The following is a 12,672-nucleotide window of genomic DNA, read 5'->3' as shown; positions in this document are numbered from 1 at the left end:
CTCGTGACAAACAGGGGAATCCTACGTACACCTTGTTAAGGAAGATCTCCCCGAGGATAACATAAACTGATTTTGAGATAAAACAACAGAGTTCTTCAATAAAAAGCACAAAATTCAGTCCAAGAACAGGATCTGAAGAGCACAAATGAAAACATTAAGAATTAAAATAATAAAATAAATTAAAAAAAAAAAAAAAGACCCAGAGAGGCCTCCCAAATTTCACACTGACAATTGAGATGTCCAGCCTCGGAGCGGGCTGCCCCAGGGTATTGGGAGTCCCGACAAGGACTGGGAAAAGCTGTCTGGAATGCGGTAGAAGAAATTTTTCCCAGTGCGGTGCTCCAACCTCTGCATCAAAACCACACAGTGCTTGGTAGAAATGCAGGTGCCTGGGTCGTGGCCAGGAATGTTGATTTGGAATGTCAACAGGTGGGCCCGGGGAATCTGCTGGTGATTCTTCACACACTAGGGTTCGAGAACCGCTGGGTGACTGCCATGGGTCAGGGGCACGATGTGATGCCGGCTAAGATGTCATCCCACCCATCCCAATCCCTAACTCTATGAGTTGATCCAGGATACTTTATTTCCTCCATCATTTTTGAACTGCTTGTTTTTAAAGAGCCGCATTCTCTGCACACGTTCTTCCCCACATTAAGCGTTCTCTGCACTGGGCCTGACCCCACCTGCCGAACCGGCACATGGGCTGTATTTGACAAGTGTCTCTTCAATAGCACGGAGGAGCACAATGCATTCCTCGGCGTGACCCAAATGTCCTGTTTCCACACACTGCCCTGCCCTGCTCATGTTTTGGAAATAAGAGTGCACTAGGAGAGGGAAGGGGTCCAGGCCTTTGCAAACACATCTATCTCCTGGGTGTCAGAATGAGGATGGGGCACAAAGAGGACGTCGCCGAGGACAGCAGGGCTGGAGGGGCGGGGCGGGGCGGGGCCCAAAAAGGGAGGAGCCCGGGTGGCGGCCTACAGGTGCAGCTGGTGCCACATGGCGATCTGCCGGCGAGGGTTCTTGAGCATCTCTTCCCAGTGGCTGCGCTCGGAGCCTGAGGCGTGCAGGCCCAGGCTGCAGTGGCCAAGCGCACAGCTCTGCCCCTCCTCATCCTGGCCCAGCACCTCCAGCTCCACGCTGGAGGCCTGCAGCAGCTCATCAGGCAGCTCGAACATGATCATCTCGTTCCATACGGGGTTGATCTTGTGCTTGGCCCGTTTTGTCTGCTTCTTCTTCAGCTTCTGCGCCTGGTGCTTTAAGGTCACCTTGACAGAGACATCTGGCGGGAGGAGAGAGAGATGGAAGGGTGAGCCTGTGGGGTGTGGTGGGCCCAGGATGATGCTCCCTCTTAGGGTTGGAGAGACAGGGTCTCCGGCTGAAGATTTGCACAGAGACTCCCTCTTTCCACACCCCCCAACCCTCACTGTGCCTCCCTCTCACTGGGCCATGCGTTCCACTCAACAATTAGTAAATGCCCACCATGAGGCACTAGACATGGGGATACAGTAAAAGTTCCCGCCTCCCTAGAACTTAGGCCATAGTGTGGAAAACCCGCAATAGTACAATACATCAAGGTGGTCATTGGGTAGCCCATGACTGGATCAAGCTGGAACCACTCCCTGCCATGAGCCCTTCCAAGTGTCTTCATGTCCGACATCAACCCAGGTCCCGGATAATGGCTCAGATGTACTACAGCTTGATCTTCAACTCAGACCAGCAAAATGAAGCCATCCCCATGTCTTCGTCCCCTTGGTTCTCCGTCTGAGCATTTTTGTTGATTATTAAGATAGAAGGTCTCCTTCTGGTTGGTTGAGTTCTTTTCCTCTGTTGTTTTATAAATTTTACTGGTGCACCCCAGTTCATGTGGAGGGTGAGGGCAGACTGCACGGACCCCCATGGGTACTGGGCCAATAGAGCTGCCTCCCACCCCCACCCCCTACCCCCACCCAAGGATAGCGGCACGGGTCACAGGACAAGCTTGCATGGAACATCACCAGGCTCAGGAGTCGGATTATGTTTTCATTAGTCAAGGTTCCCAAAGCTAATGTAAGAATAATTGTTCCTCGGTATTTATGGCTATAATTATCACCCCCCGGGCGGCTAGTTTATTTCAGCAGATAGAGTTGGGAGACAAAGTGTTGTGTCGTAATTGTCCTGACAGGAGCTTTTAAAAAGAGCAGGAGGCAAAGAATTGTCTGGAGGGGACGAGGAAAAGCACTGAATGCTGGCCTTCGGCTGGGGGATCTGTCGGCAAGACAAGCCCATCTGATTTCATTTGCCCAAAATTGTTTGCTCAGAGATTCTGAACACGGTGGTAATTCTTTCTTTGTATCCTGCTATAAATACCTGGTTATTTATATCCTGCTCTGAGCACTTGGCATTGGGTCCAGGTATCATACTGCTAGCCAGTGCTGTGCTCCTGCTCTGACAAGAGAGCCTGTTTGGTCCCCAGGACTCAGGGGGTCTGTCTGTGCCGGGGTATCCAGAAGGAAAAACTGAGGCTTCCAGAATGCTGAAGAGATGCTTACTTGGATATATGGGGCACAGACGCCCGAAGCTTCAGGCCGCCTCAGCCCATGCACCCACACACCTTCTGCCAGTGCCCACACTCAGCTGGTGTGGGGGTGGCAGCTTGACAAAGACTGAGAAGACAGAAGAGACTGGCGTTGGGTGTGGGGCACACAGCAATGGCGAGCTAAGACAGGAGGACAGCCCGGCCTTCCTGCTACCCGCCGGTGAGGTGAGTCCAGCCCGGTGTGGGGGGCGGGCTTAGTTTCCTCCAGATACCGCCCTTCGTGGCTACAGTCCAATTCCTGGCTTCCTCTGACCCACGGGTGAGACCGGCTCTCCGCCATGTGGATCTGCAAGGTCAGGAGCTGCAAGTAGCTCATACCCGGGCCCGATGAAGGGATTGGCCCAGGAGCATACGGAAATGAATTTAAAGAAGGGAGTGTGTTCTCACTCACCCTTCCCTAGGAGCGCCTTGGACTGGTTAGAGTGGAGGTTCTTGGCCTTAATGAGCACGACCAGGAGGCGGTTGGCAGCCGGGAGGTAGCTGATAGACAGAAGGACCTCTCCAGTTCCTGCAGAGGGCTCCTGAAACAGAAAAGAGGGTGAAGGAGGGGGGCTTCACTTAGGGGTGGCTTCTGACCCATCGGCTAATGCTGAGGCTGGGGTCACACTGGACTTGTCAGGCATCCTAGAAACCATTTACCCACCAACGCTGCTTTCTTGCTGAAGGGAGGACACAGAGGAATTATAGGTAGCGTGCGCTTCAATAAGAGTTTCTCATCTGCCACAAAATGTGATTTCCCGAATATCATATATTCAAACCCGACATATAAAACAGATTGAAGAGACGCCACTTAGGATGTGGCAGGGGCAGAGGGCCAGGACCCCTTCTCACCCTCCACCAGCATCCCCAACACGTTCTTGGGGTATCTTTATAGAACACTGGGGTCCTAGGGGCCACAGTTTGGGAACCACTGCCTCAATCGGTCAGGCGCCGGGAGCCGCGGGGAGGTGTGATTCATTACTCTGTTTGAGAAGACAATTCCTTCCAGCCCCTGTAGGGCTGAGAGTCAATAATGTGATGTACAGATGCTGAGCGGGGCCTTGCTTGGTCAACAGAATGGCCAACTGTGTCAACAAAAAAGCTGGGCACGCAATGATAGAAAGGGCACCAGAGGCTACTGGCAGCAAGTATGATCTGCAGGAGGTGCGGGTGCCTCTGCCAAGCCTCAGCATGCCTCACCTCCTTCGGTGGCTTTCCAGAGCATCTCCACTGAAATTCCGACCAGCATTTGTTTAGAGTTTCAACATATCCCCCGAGGGACAAAAATGACCCAAAGAGCCGCCCTGACCCCAGGAGGAGGCAGATGTCACAGTCCCAAGGTGGTGCTAAGGGTGTAGACCCTAGCACCGGACCATCCGGGTCTGAGCTCCGATCCTGCCATTCAGGTGCTGTGTGTGCTCCGGCATGTGGCTTCACTTCCCATGCCTCCAGGGACTCATCTGTAAAATGGGAATAATAATACAACCACCCAAAGGGCCTGGTCCACATGAAGCGCTTTGAGGATCACCATCGTCATCAAGGAAGGAGAAGCAGCACTTTTCGAGGTAATGATTAAGTGGGTATATTGTTTCTGGATGAATAAGAGCCAGTCTGGGCTTTGGGAGTGAGGCCAGATGAGGCTGGTCAGCCCTCTGCCCGGGTCACCCCTTTTCTCCGGGGCGGGGAATGTCTTCAACATGACCCCAGTGATTCAACTGGCCCTAAGTAACTAGTCACGTGACAAAATGATTTGGGCGCTACAAGGGACTTTGGCAAGGACATGAATCATAGCAGCGAAGACTAATTAAACACTTATTACGCGCTAGGTGCAATTGCATTATCGATCCCATTAGGCTGGAAGCCCCACAAAGCCATTCCCCAGCACACAGCATACAGCTGACACACAATAAATATTTGTGAGAAAGTAGGGTGAGACCTCCTACTGAATCTTGACAACAACCCTAGCAGTACTAATCTTGTTCTCATTTTAAGCATAATACCTTGACGCTGGAGAGGGCACTTCGCTGCCTCAGGTCACATAGCCAAAGGAAGGGAAGTAGCAAAGCTGACCCTTGAATGGAGGTTTGGTCTGATATGGCAGCCCAAGTCCTTACCCGGAGCTTTCCCGGTGAAGGAACTAGGCCCAGGGACCTGTCCAGGCACCCAGAGGGATGGGCCCCAGCCTCCTGATTCTAGATCACTTCTTGGAGGTCCACGGTTGGCCTGGGCTGTAGCCACAGAATGATTCAGCGTCCTGCTCCCCCAAAGCCAGGCAAGAGGAACCTGGGCCCGTCAGCCTGTGAAGGGCTCGTCACCTTTGTGTAGGGGTGCCAAGAGCCCCGGGGGGACCCCACAGGCTGTACCAGCCTGATAATTTTAGCAGCCTCTGCCTCCTCAGCTCTGCTGCTTCAAGTACCTGTCTGCAAAAATAACTCTTCACCCTCACCCTGCCCCCCAACTTTCTCTTGGGCTCTCAATGAATCATCCAAGATGCCCTTGGAGTGGGGTGCTCTATGATCCACGGTGACGCACACGCCAGTGTTTGGCTGGGCATCTTCCGGTGAGAACTGGGGCACGGATGGCCCCTGTGTTAACCCATTCTGGCCTAGAGGAGAGAAGCTTCGGGGCTGCGGCCACAGAACACTCCACCCAACTTGTTCACCTCAGCCACACCCCCCAGCTGGGGCCAGGGACCACCCCCCCCCGACCTGCCTCAGGGCACCAGCTCCTAGGTTGGCCTGCTCGCTGCCCCTGACATTGCTCACCTGTTGAGGGGGGTATCTTTGAGGCACACGGTACCTGTGATGCTAAGGAGAAGGCACGTGCCCTGAGGACAGGGTTTAGTCTTAATTACCACTGTGTCCCCAAATCCGGGCCCGGGGCCTGGCACACCCTGGAAATCCGGCAAGGTATTCAGGGATGAGAGGATGCATTTTGCTCTTCTAGGGGGAGGGACAGCAGGTCTGAGACTTCCAGCTAGAAGTCTCCGAAGCCCTGGGGGAGTTCCTCCCCCTCCAGAGAAAGCTGGTTTACCAGTTGAACGAACCACAAGCCTTGCTCCTCCCCTGTGATTCCAAATCACACACTCATTAGGGAGCCTGCTGCAGAACAGCCGGGCTCCAGCTGAGAATGGCTGCCAATTTTTATCAAGTTTCAGAGCCTGGGAAAGAAAGAAAAATAAGACGAGGAAGAGATGATAGCCAAACGGGGGGCAGGTGGGGAGTGAAAGCGTCGGGCAGGAAAGGTCCCGGCCGAGGGCGCCTCATAGACACATGGCACGGTGGCGAGGGGACAGCACCGGACTTAGGACCAACCTGGCCGCAAGGCCGAGTTGGCGGTGTCCCAGCTGGGTGACCCTGGGTGGGTTATCCCACCACTCGAAGCCGCCATCCCCACGTTCTGTAGGCAGTCACAGTGTCGTGTCTGCCTGGCTGCTCTGGGAAAGGACCGAAGTAAAGTTCTAAGCACAGCAACTGATAGATCATAAGTACTCAAAAATGAATGCCCTTTGTAGTATTTTTATTACTTGAGCACAGGAGCCGGCAAACATTTTCCGTAAAGGGCCAGGGAGTAAATACTTGGGGTTTTGTAGGCTATGCAGTCTCCCCATAAGGCACTGATCAGCTGGTTGAGACTGGTCCCCCAGAAGGCTCCCTCTAGGCTCCCCTGTGGCAGGCCCTTGGATGAGGCCTTGACCCGAGGGCCTGAATAGCCACACACCGTCCTACGGCCTTGACCTCTCCGACCCCTCGCTGCCCAGCCCGTGAGGAATGCCCAGTCCCACCCAGTCCCGCCACCCCAAGCTCCACCAACGGGTTTCAGCTTCCCTGGAAAGAGCTTACCCTACCTTAACGGAAGTCTTCAGCTCACCCCACTGGGCGGCCCCCAGAGGCACAGACCCCCCGTCCAGGCCCAGGCGGAGCTCCCCAAGCACGCTGTGGCGGGAGAAGCGGTCGCAGGTCCGCAGGGTCAGCAGCAGCGTGGCTGTGGGGAGCTCCTCCTCCGCCAGGGGGAGCGCCAGGCCTTCCTCCCAGGTGGTGTGCCGCCGCCGCTTCTTCAGGGCCGTCTGGGCCTCCACCGTGCCGGTCCTGTTGGCCACGCTGCCTTGGACGTAGCAGTCACAGCCTCCGTCGTGGTCACTGGTCACAGCTGCAGCCAAGGAGACAGCAACACAGACGTGGGACTTGGCAAGGACAAGGGGAGGCGAGCGGCAAGGGCCCGCTCGCAGTGGCCGCGTCCAGCTTCATGGTCATGACCCCAGGTGTCCAAGAGCCCCAGGGCTGACCACCGTGGCTTTGTGGAATCGCCTTAGAAACTGGAGCTCCCCTGAGGCGGCCCATGGCAGCGCCCGCTTGTCCCCTGAGAACAGGGACGGGACGGGGTGCGTCCCGGAGCCCTCCCCGCCTTATGACCCTGATGTGTCCCCAAGATGCCAGGGCCCACGAACGAACGGCTGATGCCTTTTGTGCTCTGATCCTGTACTCGTTTGTTCTGTACTTTAAATACTTACCACACACACACACACACAAAATAAATACTTACCCCACAACCATTTGTGACGTGCATCGCTTGGCCCCTACCTCTGTTGTTTTCTTATTCCAAACTTTGGTGTTTTTAATGCTTCCCAAGGTGGACTTATTCCAGAAACTTGTACCCCTGGTGCTTTTATGGCTGGCTGCTCAATGATCATCTGAGAAAGGGGAGCTGATCTTTCCCAGGAAGAGAAGGTGAAGGCCTGAGGCCATGTATCCTGCTAGAACTCTCCACTGTGCTCCAGGGGAACTGGGTTTAGTCCTGGCTCTAGCACCAATAGCTGGAGTGATCTCAGACAAGTCACCTGAGGTTGCTAGACCTCAGTTACCTAATCTGTTAAATGGGACTATTGTGAAGACCAAATGTAATAAACTATATGAAAAGGCTAAAAAATCTTGAAAGAGAATAAAAAGGAAAAACACCCCCTACAAATATGAAATTTAATACAAAAGTCTAATTTCTCCTGCTCACAGCTCCCAACTCCCAGGAGCCATAGAATGCCCATTGTTAGCCCCCAAGTCCTTTGCAAAGTCTCAGCTTTGTTTGCTGATGTTAAAGTGAATTGTTGGGGTAGAGACCAGGGACATCCTGACCCCCTTGGAAAGACTGCCCGGTTCTCGGATTACAGAAACTTTGCTGTCCATTCAGAACACCCTCCATATCTAGCACAAAGCTCCATTCAATGTCAAAGGCACCTGCAGCAGAGATAGCTAGCTATTCACCAAAACCCCCTTTCCCCTTTCTGCTGAGCACCCGCTGAGCCACACTTCCCAGGCTCCTTGGCAGTCAGTGGCCATGTGACTGAGTTCCAGGAATGAGCAGGACCGATACATGTCCTGTGCAGGTCATGGCTTTTAAGGGACAGTTGCGCTCTCTCCCTCTCTTCCCACCTGCTAGATAAAGATGACAAGGAAGCCTGAGAGGATTGGGGGGCCCCTGATGGAAGGAGGCTGGCCCCTGAATCACCACTTGGAGCCAAGATGTTTGCCAACCAGGATCCTCCACTTCGGATGTTATAGGAGAGGAGGGGGGAACCCCACACATTTCAGGGTCTGTTGGTTACAGAGTGCTCCCTCCAGCCACAGCCCCTCCAGGGGAGACGGGCACATGGAAGCCCGTGGAAGTCAAATAAAAGTAATACCTTCCAGACGAGTCACAAACAGTTCTGCCTTCTGCTGGTCATAGTCCACGCGGTAGTGAAGTTTGGGGGCTTGATTCCAACTGGCGGCCTTCTCCGGGTTCCAGGCCTCCATGACACACACATCCTCCACCACACCTGTTAAGAGAGGAAAGGCTGTCACTGCCACCCACACTAGGGTCCCGTTTTCCAGATCACATCTTTCCCACCTGTCACCTATGCTGTGAATGCAAACCGAAAGTTCCCTAGCTGGGGGCCAAGGCGTGGTGGCCATGCCAGGTGACACCTGTGGTCCTGGGATGACACTGTAAGGGACTGTCACCACCCAGTGGGCAAGGCATGGGCTTTGGTGTCACACCTGAGGTGCCCTGTAATAGTTATTTGACCCCGGACAAATGACTTCGCAGTTTCCACATCTTTACCGTGACAGTGATCATAGTTCCTCTTTCCTAGAGTTACTTGCATGAAATGAAATAAAGCGGGGAAAGTACTTGGCCCAGGGCCCAGCCCCTGGTGAGCTTTCAGGAAGGGAAACTGTCACAGCCTGTGTGGTCCAGGCGTCCTGTTTCCGAGCTCAGCCCACCTCCAGCTCCACCTCTCCCAGAGTCTCATCCCTGCTCCCCAGGTGTTCACGGCTGGAGATCAATGTGAGAGAAATGAGTCAGGAGATGTTGGAGGGGGGTGAGGTCAGGGGTCGTGGACGTGACCTCAGTGCAGGTCCAGTAAATGTTTGTGGAATGAATGAATGAGCGTAGCCTTAGTTCAGAAGTTCCTAAACCCACAGAGATTGCTCATTCTGCCCCCTTGCACAGGAGCTAAACATCTGGAAGACCGTCATCAGTCAAACATACTACAAGAATTAGAGGGTCCAACAGCTGTAGCAGACTCCACTTGAGGCAAATTGGAACTGTAAAAATTTTGATTTTCAGATCAAATTGAGAGAGTAGATACTTGAAGGACTATTGAACTTTCAAAATGGCTTGTTACGGGGTTCGCGCAAATGGTGAACAATTCCCCTGGCACGTCTAAGTCAGGAACAGATCGACCAGGCCGTGAGCAATGCGTGAAGCAAGACCAACACGCACACAGGACCCACGCGGCTTCCGAGGGCGCCACACGGAGGACCGCAGCAGGGTCGGTGCCAGAAGGGGCCTGCCTGGCACCAAGAGCTCTCCGCTTTCAGAGGACCTCAGCCTTCAACTTCAAAACCAGATCGAAACCAGACCAAAGCCGGCACCACTTGGGAAGGCAGGGAGAGATTCAGCTTCTAGAAATGGGACGCTGAGCTCCACAGGGCCCGAGGACCATCACATCACGGGTGGGAGTGGACATGTTCAGCATCATGGGGACGACGTCCAATCAATCTGGCATCCCCCTCTCCTGCACGCCCTCGCCTCTGGTCAATACTGGCTGACGAAACAATTCCTGATAGCTTTCTGTGGGGCCAGTGCTTGGCTTCTGGGATGGGGAAAGGAATGAGGAATGACAACTGAGAGAAGACGGGCCAGTGCTCTGAAATCTTCAAAGTTCCCGACTCCGACACCCTCTCCTGCTCTTCCTGGTGGAGAGCATCCAATCCTGGCTTCATCTGGGCTCTGGAGGAATTAGGATTCTGATCACCCACCCTCAAGGCTCCTCAGGCAAGCTCTTCCCCACCCTTCAAGCGTAAGCTCTCAAGTCCTCAATGGGTCTGTTTTCATCTATTTAAAATGTAGGCTGCTTGGGGCGCCTGGGTGGCTCAGTCGGTTAAGCATCTGCCTTCGGCTCAGGTCATGATCCCAGGGTCCTGGGATCGAGCCCCGAATTGGGCTTCCCGCTCAGCGAGGAGTCTGCTTCTCCCTCTCCCTCCCCCTCTGCCCCTCCCCCTGCTCATGCTCTCCCTCTCTCAAATTTTAAAAATCTTTAAAATAAAATGTAGACTGGAGGCTAAAAGTGAAGCAGCTTCGTTCATGCCACAGGCACTTTTGTTAATTTGTTCCTGAAGAAATTCCTGGCTAATCACTGTGGTCCTGGGTGGGTTTTGGCGGGGGGGCTGTTCACCGGCCAGCATGGATGGGGTACAGTTGGACCCAGGCCAGGAGATGCATAAAAATCGGGGTCCAAGTCAGAACCACTTCTGCTGCTTCCTTTTCTGCCATCTCCCTGTCCAACCCCATAAACAAAACTCCCAAACCACACAACACCCCGTTCTTCCAGCTGTATTTCTTGCCTCCTTATGAGAGCATGCTCCTCTGGGTTAGGGACAGTGTCTGCTTGGCGCATCTGCCCCAGTGCCCAGCATAGCACTGTACCCCTAAAGGTGTTACATCTTGAAGTCCATACTGATGAGAAGGAAAAGAGAAAACACCATAGTAACAGCATGTTGTGATCGCGTCCTTTGTGCCACTCCCTGGGCTGAGCGCTTTATATGCATCATTTTATTCACACTTCACAACAGCCCTCCGGGGCACATAATAGTGCAGTCCCATTTTATGTATGAGGAAACGGAGGCCCAGAAAGGTTAGCAACATGACTGAGGCCACCCAACGAGTACATGAAAGGGCAGAGAATTGAACCCATGGCTCCAAAAGCCCGTGATCTAATCTCGACTCCTCTACCCGACTTGAAAAGGACTCCTCGTTGCCCAGTGGGAAGCCGGGGGCCCTGGAGGGAAACAACGTAGCAATATGTCTGCAGGAATAAAGCACTGTGGTTCCGAGGCCCTGGGCCCACCTGCTTGCCCAGCGTCAAATGCTCTGGACGCTGGGGCTGGCCATGCCCAGCATCTACAGAGACACCTTTAGTCTACCCCCCGCCCTCCCCAGTGCTGGCTAGAGGGGAACCACAGGCAGGAGACCCCTACCGTTCTGAGGAAGGATGAACAGCTCCTCTGTGACCTGCCTTTTGAGGCGGCAGTCGTTCGGGGCCTGGGGGCTGGCAGGTGCAGCAGGCTCCTCCGTGGTCCTCAGTGTGTAGTCTGCATAGTTGATGACCTCCGGGGCTGTCACAACTGGCCTGGGTCCGTAGATGTCTGGGAACTTGAGGAGGGCTCGGGGCTGTACGGGCTCCGTGGACTTTTTAACATTGAACTGCAAACACACATCACTCTGATTAGTCCACGAGAGGACCTCCTGCCTGGGTGCTACACATTGAGGGGAGATCCCATGACGTAACCTGTCATGAGAGGCAGAGTGAGGCCTGTAGCCCCTTTCCGCTCTCAGGGGTGCCACCCCGGAAGCCGAAATGTCACCTCCAAACCCACCGGAATCCACGACATCATGAGTGGCGGCAGGGCACGGTGAGATTTCAGCCCTGTTCAGCTGTCCCTCCTCCCCCTGTCCCTTGATCCTCTGCTGTGCTCCCAGGGGTTATCACCCGGGCCACTTGCCTCTGGTCACTTCCCCCTTCCTCTTCCACCCGGTGGCTCAGAGGCGCCAGGGGTCCCACCACACTTGGAACAAAATCCAAACTGCTAGCAGCGATCTAGAAGCACTTGCCCGACCCAGCCGTACTCACCTTTCTGACGTTGCCCCAGAATCCTCCCTTCAAACCACCGACCGCCCTGCTTCTCAAACAGGCTGAACTCTTTCTGGGTCTGATTTCTGGCCCCCAACCCCTCCACCAAAACCACCCCCTCCACACCTGCTATAAATTAAGTCCCTTCCCCACGCCTGTCCCTTCCCTTTCCCCATATCCTGCTCTTTGCCTGATAGCCTTGAGCTCACCCTATATCGTTGTGGTCATAGGTTGGCCTGTTTGTAGCCAGTCCTGTGTGAGCTCCGTAAGCCCAGGGATTATGCCTTGTCTTGCTCCTTCTGTGCCCCTGGTGCCTGCAGCGTCTGCTCACGGGGAGTATGCAATACGAAACTGGCTAGGGCTGCCGTGCTTAGTTGCATGGTTTGTGCACTGCACAAAGGAGCCTAGATGAGAGGCCAGTGGGGGGTCAAAATGCAGTCTGTTCACCACTTGCCCAGCTGTGCACCCTGAAGTAGGGGCTCAGTCCTCGGGGAAGGAAAGGTATCTTTTTCTTTACACAAAGGGCAGCTTGCTTGTGAAGCTTTAAGTCTGCAGGGCTGCCTCACACAGACGAGTGGAATCTTCCATCTTTGCCTCCCTCAGGGACTTGAGATATCTTCTACCTGACGGACTCAAACTTATATACCAGGCAGCAATATCAGAGGTGTGCCCAGTCCCCAGGAAATCAGGGACTGAGGGCTGGACCTGGAGCTCAAAATGCTGGCTGGGTAGCCCCCAAAATAGCCCTCAAGTTAGGGCAGGTACAGAGCCATGGCAGAGTCCCCTGAGAAGCCTCCTGCCTCCCTCGCCGGTCCTTCTGTCTCTCCCGTCTCTGTGGCTGCTGGACGGGCCAGCCAGGGGACAAGGCTGCTTCCTCCAGTGACAGGGGTAACCCAGGAGCTGGGGCATGGGGGCGGGGGGGGGTAATGCAGTCCTAGAGGGGGACAGC

General features: G+C 54.3%; 1 protein-coding gene across 2 annotated transcripts in view; it reads right to left on the bottom strand.

The window, feature by feature from the left end:
- Positions 1-977: 977 nt before the first annotated feature.
- SYT13 (synaptotagmin 13) overlaps positions 978-12,672 on the bottom strand; it is a 40,335-nt gene continuing 28,640 nt past the window's right edge. For both annotated transcript variants that reach the window (XM_088017835.1, XM_028111063.1), the window contains 5 exons: positions 11,071-11,296; positions 8,232-8,366; positions 6,405-6,706; positions 2,970-3,099; positions 978-1,282 (listed from right to left, as the gene is read on the bottom strand). In XM_088017835.1, the coding sequence (XP_087873961.1) occupies positions 978-1,282; positions 2,970-3,099; positions 6,405-6,706; positions 8,232-8,366; positions 11,071-11,296 (1,098 nt within the window). The remainder of the gene's footprint in view (positions 1,283-2,969; positions 3,100-6,404; positions 6,707-8,231; positions 8,367-11,070; positions 11,297-12,672) is intronic.

This window comes from Eumetopias jubatus, unplaced genomic scaffold (genome assembly GCF_037043125.1).
Source record: "Eumetopias jubatus isolate StellerSeaLion01/CBP00866 unplaced genomic scaffold, mEumJub1_p1.0 scaffold_13, whole genome shotgun sequence".
Classification (NCBI taxonomy): Eukaryota; Metazoa; Chordata; class Mammalia; order Carnivora; family Otariidae; genus Eumetopias; species Eumetopias jubatus.
This window is presented reverse-complemented; position numbering and strand designations above follow the sequence as displayed.